Source organism: Glycine max, chromosome 6, assembly GCF_000004515.6.
Source record: "Glycine max cultivar Williams 82 chromosome 6, Glycine_max_v4.0, whole genome shotgun sequence".
Taxonomy (NCBI): Eukaryota; Viridiplantae; Streptophyta; class Magnoliopsida; order Fabales; family Fabaceae; genus Glycine; species Glycine max.
The window spans coordinates 17,071,896-17,084,173 of NC_038242.2; the positions used below are offsets into that span (position 1 = coordinate 17,071,896).

At 30.8% G+C, this 12,278-nt stretch overlaps 1 protein-coding gene across 1 annotated transcript; it reads right to left on the reverse strand.

The window, feature by feature from the left end:
* Positions 1-1,917: 1,917 nt before the first annotated feature.
* On the reverse strand, positions 1,918-3,970 carry LOC100792383 (transcription factor TCP14). The gene has a single exon (XM_003527027.5). The coding sequence runs from the start codon at positions 3,514-3,516 to the stop codon at positions 2,290-2,292; it is 1,227 nt and encodes a 408-aa protein (XP_003527075.1). The 5' UTR covers positions 3,517-3,970; the 3' UTR covers positions 1,918-2,289.
* Between the last annotated feature and the right edge of the window lie 8,308 nt (positions 3,971-12,278).

The following is a 12,278-nucleotide window of genomic DNA, read 5'->3' on the forward strand; positions in this document are numbered from 1 at the left end:
TTTAAAAATCATATATAAGATGATTTTTTAATTGGTTGATACTGTAAAAATATAATAATAGTGCGTGAAAATTAAAAATAAAACACGATTAAGTCTTTATTTTGTTTCTTTAAATAAAAGCAAACTTAAAAAACTAAGATTTAAAATATAAAATATTTTTTTACGAAAAATTTTATTTTGTTAATATATTTTTTTAATTATAAAAATAGTGATTGCTACAGAAAATAAGTAGCCACAGGGATAGTTAATTTCATGAATTTCTACAATAAATAACAAGGAAGAGTGTGTGACCATACAACCCTAGATTCCGCATGTAGTTGTTTTTTTACATTTTCTTTTTGTATCATATTTTTTAAATTGTCATTTTAAATTACTCTCATCTAAATAAAAACGAATATGCTGTTTATTTATTTTTGGAGTTATAACTCTATAATGTATTATACTTTATTCTAGAACTTTAATTTAAGAAGTGACCTGTGAACCTTCTTCAAAAAAACATCACTTTAAAAAATCATTTATAAATCACTTGTAAAATTAAATTTTTTAAAATGAATTTATCACATTTCAGAATCAAATTTCTAAGTTTATTTTTCGTATCACTTCAAAAGATAAACAGAAATAATTTTAAAATAAAAAATTAAAGTACAGATGATGCTATTTTGAAAAAAATATTGGTTTGGTGGACACAGACCCAATCATTCAATGCGGCGATCGAAAGAATGGCCCGCCAAATGGACGGTCCTGCTTGATTGAATGGTGGGCCATATTTCAGAGGATCATTAATTAAGACTCTGATGCCAGCAAGTGCTCCATGAAAAGGGCAGAAAAATAACACTTAAAAGAAAGAAATAGAAAAATGAGATATGCTATTTATATTTTATAGGCTTAATTGTTTTTGTTTTTTAAATGCTAAGGAACTGTGATCATGTATATTTATCTTTGTTAGATTTCAATTGTACCTATTAAGTATTTTAAGTTTTTTATTTATAATATTAGGTTTTTATTTTAATTTTACATAACTTAATATTTAAGTCATTATTTTGCTTAGCATATATTATTCAATTAAAGTACTTTTTAAGTCATTTACTTCAAATATCATGTCTTTAACAAGTAGTATATCTCTACTTATTGTCATATCATGCATAGTTTATCATGTGAATTAATTTGTAAAATATTAAATAAAATTATGATGAGGAAACTTAGTTAGAATGTTAGAAAACATGAAGAATTCATTAATTGGTATGCATAATTGGAATGTGAAGTCCAAAATCATATAATCATGATACTTGGAGATAAAAAAAATTAAGCAGACTTTATATAATTTTTACACACAAGAAAAGTAGTATTAAATAAGAAAAGAGAGAAATATATATAATAAAATGAATAATAAATATATGAATATTTTTATATGAATAATAATAATAATATTGATCCTAAAAGAAAATGAGGAATGATCCACCTGTTAGTTAGTGACATTGTACATTGGTTTGGGCAATAACCAGCAGCTGGATCCCACCATGGAGCCAACACCTGGAACCGATAAGGTCTTGCAGACCCCACCATCCATCTCTCTAAAATCTTAATCATCCATTCTCTAAAACCTCGAGATTCATGGCGAAGATTTAGAATCCGAAATGTACAATTTTTACATTCACATTCACACTGTTTCATTTCTTTTTTTCCCTTTGGTAAACTGTTTCATCCCTTTTACTACACGAACCTTGTGACCCGGAATCATGCAGAGGGAAAATAAAAAATATGAAAAATTAACCCAAGGAAATTAATTAAATTAAACTTACCAATTGTTATGATGATGGAAGTGAGTCGTTTTCTTTCTCTTCTCAACATAAAAAAAAGCATAAAATTAAAATCAAAAGGCTTTCGAAAAAAAAGGAAGAGAAGGAAAAGAAAAGCCAATTGCACAAACAATGATGATAAGATATCGTGTAGTGAAATAAAGCCAAATAATATCCAACTGTTAAATAGTGTCATTCATATCTCTCTCAAACCCTAAAAAAAAAAAAAAAAACTCTTCTTCTCTCTTCTTCCATCACCCACCACCCACCACCCACCTCTTCCCAACATATTAACCACACCAAAGAAATAAAAATAAAAATAAATTATCTTTTCATCAAAATAAACAAAACTCAATTCCGTAGGGCAAATAATAATCAAACCTCACGTCATCACGTTGTGTTAAAACACCAAACAACTACACATGTAGGAATCAACAATCGAAGAATGAAGAACACGTTGATTGACCCTCTTATGTTGTTAATTATCATTCATTCATTCATGTTGATCCTCGCTTCCACCATGATGGGACTGTTGTGACTCACTCGCCTGAGACTCCGAAACTCCGATCACCGTCGTCCGATAAGGGTTTAGCCCCGAAAGCATGTTCAAATGCCCTTCGTTCATGTTACCACCAATCCCAGAAGACCCTAATTGTTGACCTGGCAAAAGTGCCATTGGGGTTGGAAAGTTCATGAAATGCAACCCACTTGACATGGTTCCTCTATACAAAGCACTGTTACTCACACCACCAGGGAATGTCCACAAAGGAGGAGCTTCACCACCACTCACACTCACACCACCACCTTGGTTGTGGTGGCTATTTGAATTCGCTAGCATCCATATATTCGCCGGAATTTGAGCGTGGTGGCTCGCCGGAATTGTCCCCGAAGTAGTGCTTGATTGCATCAAATAGTTTCCAATTCCAACTTGGTGTTGCATAGTTGAGGAAAGGTCTTGCTCCAAGGGTCTTCTTTTTCTTCCCAAATTACCCTCTTCGTTGTTGTTGTTGTTCTCTGAGGACAGGTCTAGTGATGAAGATTCGCGCAATTCGTGCTTGGGTTGGATTTGGAAGATGGGGTTGTTGTTGTTGTTGGATTGGAAATTGAGGAGTGTTGTTGTTGTTGTGTTGGGAGTGTTGGTGTTGGTGTTTTCTAGGAATAAGCTTCTTCTAGGTTGGAGGGAGAAGCTTGAGTTGTGGAAGTAGCTGGATCGAAGCTGGGAAGGGACAGACATGGAGGAGCCGGAGCTGCGGAGGGAGATGTTGAGGGAGGTGAAGTTGGCCGGGATAGTGCCGGTTCCGGTGGCGGCGATGACGGATGGCTCCGCCTGCTGGAGAAGCCACTCGATCGTCTCGCCGTCAGACTTGTGTCCCAGCTCACGCGTGAGCTGGAACACCCTGGCGGCACAGAGAGCCGGCATTCGAATTCGACGGCCGCGGCCATCGACCTTCGTGTGCCGGTCTTTGGTAGAGGTTCTTTTAGGGGGTGGTTTTTTGGGGGAGGGTTCGGAGGAGGGTGTGGGGAGGAGTTGGTTGTTGTTGTTGGAAGTAGAGGGTTCAGCTGAGATGGCTAAGGAAGGGTATGGGGAGGAGGTGGAGCAAGAAGAAGGGTCTTGGGGATCTTCTTTCTTCTCAAGTAGTTGGAATGGGAAGTTTTGTCGGTGGTGGTTATGGTTATGGAGATGGTGGTGGTAGTGGAAGTCATCACTACCTCCCTCCATGATCGCATGTGAATTGATCGAAGGGGTTAAGGTTGCTGTTTTTTTTGTATTTTTTGTAATTGTTGTGTTGGGGGGTGTAAGTATGGTAGTTGTTTTTATGAGACAGACTGTGATCAGTGAGTGTTATGGTTTAATGTCTCTTTGGTGGGTCTTCTCTCATTCTCACAATGGGCTATATTTGGAGGAGAGGGTGTGTGTCTAGGTTTTCTTTGCTTTCTTTTTTAGAGCAACAAGGGGAAGGGAATTTTGCTTTGAGAATTGATGTGGTTGATTTGAGAGAGAGAATAAGGGGTAGGAGCTAGCTGGGAGAGGGCATGAGCTTTAAGCAACAAAGATAATGAGTGGGAATTATATGGGTGAGCTTTAAAAAGCATGATTTTTCTCAGAAAAGAAATTTGATTTGTTGTTGTGTTTTAGCTTTTAAATTGTATATGTGTATAAAACTATAAATTGTTTTTATTTTTTATTTTTAATCCATATATCCAGTTGTATGGGGGGAGGTAGGTTTGTGTTGTGTTGAATTTTTGAAATATGGGAAAATAGGAGAGGTGGAATGTGAACGTGGAAAAATCTTAGATTTTTTTTGGGTTTTAATTAATTTGTTGTTTTTGTGATTGAAGGGAGGGAGAGAGACTTTTCCCTTTTTATTGTGGTTGGACAGCCTCTTTGGTTCAGACTCCACGTGAGGTGCTCTTTTTTATCATTCAATCCATAAAGACAATGGAGGCCGTGGTGGGTCCCAATCCCAAGTCAAAAAATTGAAAGACCTGGAAAGGAAAGATTATCAGGTGGGTCCCTTCTCATTCAAGTAATCATTTCATTTTGCCTTTGGCCTTTGCCTTTTGTTCTGCACCTTTGTTTGGGATTCCTCAATTCTCAATTGGCCTTTGCCAAATTTCTCTCACCCCTAAAAACAAGGTCTCTTGAAACCCATTTCTTCAATTCAATTTGCATATATATACTTGGTGGAGTTTAACATCATCTGGAACTTAGAAGCTAAGCTTTTTCTAACATTAGTATTGACATATATACTTATGCTTCCAAACTTTCTTGACTATTAGTAGTTTGCTAGGGCATTGACTGAATGACTTTATAGACCAACGCAACTAAGCATCTTAAGAATTGATTGCATGTATATCTTTGGATATACACAACAACTCCTTTTCTATATTTTTTTAAGCTTTTAGAGTTGTCAGCAACTGAAAAAAGCGAAATTGTGAAAGAGGAGGAAATAAATTAAATTGTGTAAGAGTGAAAGTTATGTAATCTTTCAATACTGAACACTGATCGGCATAAAAATAGAAAGCAAAAGACATAATAATTAATACACACTAAGACATTCAAAATGAAGTTACTTAAGGAGAGTTCCAGAATTCTCTAATATGTTGATATATTAAACTTTGAGGACTCAAAATTGTTAGGTACAAGTTTTTTAAGAATTTGGTTTCAAGAAAAAGTTTTCTAAGAAATAAAAATATTTGTTTCATGTAACTTTTTCGTAGGCTCTCTTTGTATCTTCTATAAAATATTAAATCTCTTGACAGATTGGAGGAAATAAGGAGAGCAAAGAGACTCTTTTTCTATTTATCACATATATAAAATGGATGTAAGAAAAATGATATGAGATACTCAAGTTTCTTTAAAAAATCATCATTAATAAATATATGTTGGCTGTTGGGCTTATTTACAATTATTTTAAAATAATACATTAGACAAGTTTTGCTGGGTTAGATATGAATAATAACTTAATAGCACGCGTGTCAATTGCATTGAGATTAAACTTCTTTTTTTTAAAAAAAATAGATATTAATAACGAAAAATAGTTAAATCATTAAGCTGTTCTTGTTACAATATGTTGCTTATCTAACAAAAATTAATTTCTTGATATAGATATTGTATGTAGGTTTGCACTAATATTATAATACTTTAATGTTATTTGTGGATTTTCTTATTCAATAAAATTATTTTTTAATAATTATATATTTACTTATCAGTATGGGAAATTGATGTATATTATTATTATTAAAGTCATAATTAGTTTATAGAATTGGAATTGTAATTTAGAATATAGTAATTTCAATTCTAAAAAAATGAAATTAATTTAGAATCATAACATTAATATATATTAGAGTTTTGTAAAGAATTGGAGCCTAAAATTATACATAATTTTAAGTTATATTTTAATTTATTTTTGTAACCTCTAATTAAAAGTAGTGACTAGTGAGTGATAGTAGTAGGGTGAGGGGATGGTAATGGTAAGTGGTAGTAGTGTGAATTGTGACAATGATAGTAATAATAATGACTAACAATGATATTAACAATGTTAAATAATGATAATAATTATAATGATTAGGTGATTTTAATGACGGAAATAACAACAATAACTTCAATAAGAATAATGATATTAATAATCAAACTTATAGCAACAATTGGTAGCATTTAAGGGTTTAATTAAGAAGTTAATTGTGAAATATTTGTACTTAACTTATTAAATGAACAATCTGATTTGTTTGTTCAAATAAACAAATAAGCTTAAGCTTAAACTTGAAATCAATTATATAAATGCCTCAAATTCAAGTTTTTTTTTTTATCTGTAAAAATTAAAAATACGTATAAGGAAATTTACAACTCTCATGCATCATATCAATTGAATTAGACTTTCTTAGTCCCAAACTCTACTTTAAAAATAACATTAAAAACTTGTAAATAGCTTGTACACGTATATATAAAGATAAAAAAAGGAAATATATTTATGGTAAATTGTAATATTATCATAAAAAAATTATCTTTACGTCATTTTTATGTTTAAATATTCTTTTAAGATCTTTCTCTTACTTTTTATCTCATCCTTTAATTTAACATGGAAATGTGTATGAAATACTTAACAATTAATCTTAAAAATCAAGAGAGTCTAATTTAGTTGGTAAAATATGATGTGTAAGTTATTTTAAATTATCTAATACCTATCTTTGATTCCTATATATGAATTAAAAAAGTTATTAATTCATCTTAAAACACTTCAAGAATGCATTCAATAGATAAAATATAATTATTAACCTATATAGGAGCTAAGTAAGGAAAATTTAAACTTTATATTTTTCAACAAGTCAAATCAAAATTTTAAATTTGTTTTATTTATATAAATGAGGCAAAATTTAACACCATATGTTTATTTTGCATATCAAACTTGAACTTTAAATACTGAGCCTGTTTATAGCGTAAGTTGAGACAATGTGAACAAATGGGAGATGGTGGCAAGTAGAGATGTCAATGTAGCAAAGACAAACAAAAATAAAACATTGAGCAATTGCTAAATATGAAGATAGTGTTAGAAATTGTGATTTGGATCTTAAAATCAATTGGTAGGTATTTCTCAATACACCCCTTTCACGTCCAGCACTTATTAGGCTTGATGCGTGTGCTCGTCGCAGCAGAAGCGAAGACGAGGTCCGAGGGACCAATCCTACTCTGATACCATGTTAGATTTCATCTTAAAACCAATTAACATTAAGTGAAGTTGCCGAACAGATATATAAGCTGCACTCCAAGGATTGAAACAACCATATGAGATTTGAGTATTTCCCAATACACTAATCCTCGTTGATATTTCTCTTCCTTTAATGTCATATTGTTCAATTCATCACAATTTTTTACTTTCTTTTATTTCTCTTCTTATCTCTCACTTCTATCCCATTGAATATATGCAGTCACAGTCACGTAGAGTGAAAATATATATTATTATTTTTTAATTATAAATTTTAAAGTCTAATTTCAACTCCAAATTACCTAAATTTCCATGGCTAATTTTATACATCAAACAAACACGTATTAAAAGAGTACTATATAACATAACAAGCCTTTCAACTGATTTTTTTTTTGTTTTAGCATATGATATTTTTTGTTGTAGTGGCGTTTATAGTTACTCTTTAACATTTGGGTTTTCTGATAATGAAATGTAAAATATTAATATCCAACTCAGAATCATTATAGCAATTTATTATAAATATCACAAATGCTTAAGATTTAAAGGTTTGATCAGAAAACAAAATTGATAATAATTAAATGCGCACGAAGAACTTGAATAGCTCTCGATCACCTGTTATATATATCTCCTTCTCCTTAGGACTATACAAAGTAGCGATTTCGTTTTCTTTGCATTTATGAACAGTCTTTAGTTTTCCTGGTATGGAACTTGGCATTGACCAGAAACCTAGCTGGAGAAATAAAATATATTAAAGTGACACTTTGTGAGTTTGTGACACGCATATATATATATATATATATATATATATATATATATATATATATATATATATAATCGAAACAAATGGGGCTAACGATTCATATACGCTAACAGTGATGCTTGGTTTGAAGATGACAGTGAAGCTTGAAACTCCCCTGAATATATCCAAACTTTTCCTTTTTCCTTTTCAGTTTTCACAGTTATTCTTCGAGTTATACATGGAATATTTGAATATTCAATCAGTTTAATTTTTTAGTTAGAGTAACAAGTGTTTGACACTTTCTTGGTGGCTATACCTCATTTATACATATTTATTCACATTCTAATTTTTACTATATAAAGAAAGAATTAAATGAAAAGTAAATATATTTAATATCTTAAAAATATTCAAAAAAAATCAATTTATAGTAAGTAAGAAAATTTAAAATTATTATTTTTAAATTTATCATATACTTTTCTCTATCTATCTGTATTTTTAAGGAGAGTATGCGTACGTGTACCAGAAAGGGATGTGGAAAAATCTTTTTTGTTATATATGGCAAAGTCTATGATGATTATATGTATACTAAAGAAAGGGGTAAATGGTGTCAATTTATTATGAAAAAAAAAATCGAATCACTTATTTATCTTCGAAGAGTGAAAAATTGAGTTGATGTAGTCTTGGATAGTTACGTTGAGTTAATTCAGTTATGTTATCTACCGCATGCAACTGCACATCACGAATAACGACAAATAACGCCAGCCACGGATAGAAATTAGGTCAATTTTGGATTGCATGTAATCAATGATTAATTTATTGTGATATAACTGCAAAGGTTAACAAGCATGATAATTCAATGCAAAATCCAATTAACCGGTATGTATATAGTCTACTTTTTACTTTAAATATTTGTCATTATGTAATCCACTTTGTTTGACCCAGAGTAATTATCGATTAAAAAATTTCAAGAATTAAAGTATCCTATCACGTACTATACTGTTAACTGTGAGTTGATTGTAATACCAAAACAATTGACTTGTGATCATAGATGTACTATAAGCTTATTGCATGTGACCCTTTTCTAATTAGTGAAAAAACCATTAATTCATTATGATTTTTAGTTTTGTTTTACTTTTATTTTAGCTAATAAATTTGAAATTTAAGTTAGTTCCCATCAACGAGTACTCCAAAAAAATTTAGGACGAAATATTGCTATGTGCCCACGTGAGATTCCTCAGCTTTTTACCCCACAAACGCAAAAGCTCTTGTCGCGAAATTACATGCCAAGAATTGCAAAGACTAACACACAGACAACTAGACAAAAATTAAACGCTCTCACGAACCCTTGATAACGACTCAAAAGTACTCAGAAGTAAATTTTGATTGGCAAAATCAAACAAATTTGATTTTTATTACGAAACAAAAATGCATGCCTTAAATAAAACGCATCTCAAATTAAAACTCATTTTACGGTAATCATAATATTATTTTTCTTATTCACTTAGAATATACTTCTATCTAACTTGTTTGTCAAGCATAATTAAGACCACCGAGAGCTTTATTTAATCATTTATTTATTTATTTTCCTATGACCTTCATCATTAGAGGGAGATATTTAATTTTTGCCCCGTTGTGAACGACATTAATAGTTGTAAAGAGCAGATGCTAATTTTTAACCGAAACTACGGAATTACATTTTTTTATCAGTTAATATTAACTGTTAATTTTTTATTAAAATGTTAATGAAAATTCAAATTCAACTTTTAAACTCTCTTCTTAACCACTAAGTCAACATTATAACTTTTCAATTATAAAGTTAGGCACATATGATGAACCATCAATTGTACCTCAAGTGTGAATCGAGATTGAGTGAATTAAAGGCTAATTAAATATGGATAAGCCATGGAACAGTGAAGAAGTTGAAAGGGGTATTAGAATAATGACGTAAAATCAAATGTAACACTTGTGTCCAGTCCACAAGGGCATCGTGGACCTGGTTTCTAAGCAGAGAAGTGGACCATTTAGATATTAACCATGCATTGCTGCCTTTTCTGCGACCACATGCCTTGCTACTTATGTATGTCATATTGAAGAAGACAGCCTACCATCTATATATATATATATATATATATATATATATATATATATATATATATAATTTGTACGTACATGTAAAACTATATATTATATTATGAGCTGTGCTATAGTATTTATATATATATTGCAATTTCCTAATTAATCAGACAAGCTATAGCTAGCGACCCAATCCAACAACAGCATCATCAATCTGATTAAGAGCCACTAGTCAATGCGTGTCTGGTCCCACTCCGCGGATTCAAGAGTTATGACATGATCACAACCGTAACTCGACATATGTATATTTATCTATGTATAATATTTCAAATATGTGTGGAAAGGACTTGCCACAAGTAATTTGTTCAAGATAAGTTGTTGGAAATGTTTTTATAAAAAAAGTATCATGTTTTTTTATTTTAAAAAATTTATACAACTGTTGATGTCAATGGCGTCAAAGGCCATGAGATGTATTAATTAAGGCTATGCTTAAAAAAAATTGGTTTGGAACATGATTACGAGGTTAGAGAGCATTGAAGAGGCTATCAAACAATTCTAGTTAACGTCATTGAACGGGCAATGGCACATCAAGATTATTATTGACCGTTATGTGTTCTTTATGTGTGGTGACTGTTATAATGCATTATTAGAATCATGGTTTTACTAACATCGGGTTTTAGGAACGGTACACTATATGTTGTGGGATAACTTTTGTACCCTCCTGGATTCGTTTTCCGATCCCTCATACGAGCCCCTACCAATTGGATGTTAAATCGATCATTGTTTAACAATATCAAGACCGATTTAGTCATCTCCGAGACATGAGGTTAAGGGGACATTCTAGTAGGTTATGATAATTTAACCCATGAAGGTCCAAGCTGACACAGTCACAATCGTACAATTATATTCTTGGGATATGATGAAATGTTCGCATTCATCATAATGTTCAATCCATGAATATCATAGAATGTACTTGACAGACAAGGATAAATAACTTTCTCCTTGATTTAAGATGACATTGTTGAAAAACCTGATTTAGCTCAGTCTATTGGATTAGTTCAACTGAGATTTGGTGTCTAACCGAATCAATTCTACTATTGGATCAGTCATGTAATTGATCTGAGATGATCTGGTTAAACTCGACCGGTTAGGTATCGAATCTCGGTTGGATTGGTCTGACCCGATCGGTTTTACAAAAAAAAAAAAAAAAGACAACATTTACAATATTGTTTTGATATCGAATTATTATCATCAATTGTTATTTTGAATTTTGGAGTATGAATGAACTTTTCTTACTCAAATAATGTTAGTAATACTTATATATAATAGATACATATATAATTTTGAATTTTTAATATATATAAAGTCAAATCAGACTAATTACTTACCCATCGGTTGAACTACTAATCCAATAATCCATTACTTGGACATGATCAATGATTGAGCCAGATTTCACAACTACAAATATTACATTTAGTGTTTTGGATTAAGTCGTTTCCACTATGAGAAAACTTTTTTCCGAAACACCTTTAAAATTAATTAGAATAAATGAGTGAGTGTGCGGGTGAATCAGCTAGTGCAAAATTGTTTAAATTTGACAAATGTTTCTAAGTTCAAGTTTTAGTTATGAAATTGTATTAAATACCAAAAAAATTAAAAAGTTTAATTTGTTACCTATAACAATCATATTGACTAGAAATCAATTGTTTCTCGTGAATAATACATGTAATTGATAGTGAAAAATTAATTATATTAAAATAATTTATCATAAATTTATTTCAAATTTATCATGCAAAATTTTTAACATACAAAATCATTCATTAATTTATCATAATAAGTAATTGATATTTACTCTGTCAAAAAAAAAAGTAATTGATATTTACAGTGATTAGTGTTCCGAAATGGGCTTAAGGCCCTATCTGTGTTGTGGGTCATCATCTAGGCCTAAACAATAAATTAACCCAAGATGGAAGCATTGCTCGAGGTCAATGGTAAGTTTAATTTGTCACCTATTAATTTAGGGATCGAGAAAAAAGGGAATAATTTTATAAACTTAAATTAAACTCTACAAAATTGCAAGAATTTATTTGGAATTTTCTTAATTTCAGATACTAAAATGACATCAAGATACAAATTTAATGACTAAATTAATCATTTGCTTTATAACAAGTGACTAAAGTAAAAAGTCTACTAATATCTAAAGATAAACTTTTGTATAAGGTTCAACATGACTCAATAAAAATTAACTTAAGTTCAGAAGTTCAACAAATTAATTATGGAATCAAAATCTTAAACTGTATTTAAGTTGGTTCTATTTATTGTCCGCCCAACTTATCATATTCACCAAAGACTGAGAGTTAATTAACCCAATTCAATTCCATTTGTTTTAATGATTCCATTCACACAGTTTATAAGATATTAAAAAAACTAAGGAAAAAAAAGTAGCAGTATGACACTATCATTGTC

Coding starts and splice junctions, on each gene's coding strand:
- LOC100792383 (XM_003527027.5), bottom strand. CDS start 3,516: ATGGAGGGAGGTAGTGATGACTTCCACTACCACCACCATCTCCATAAC.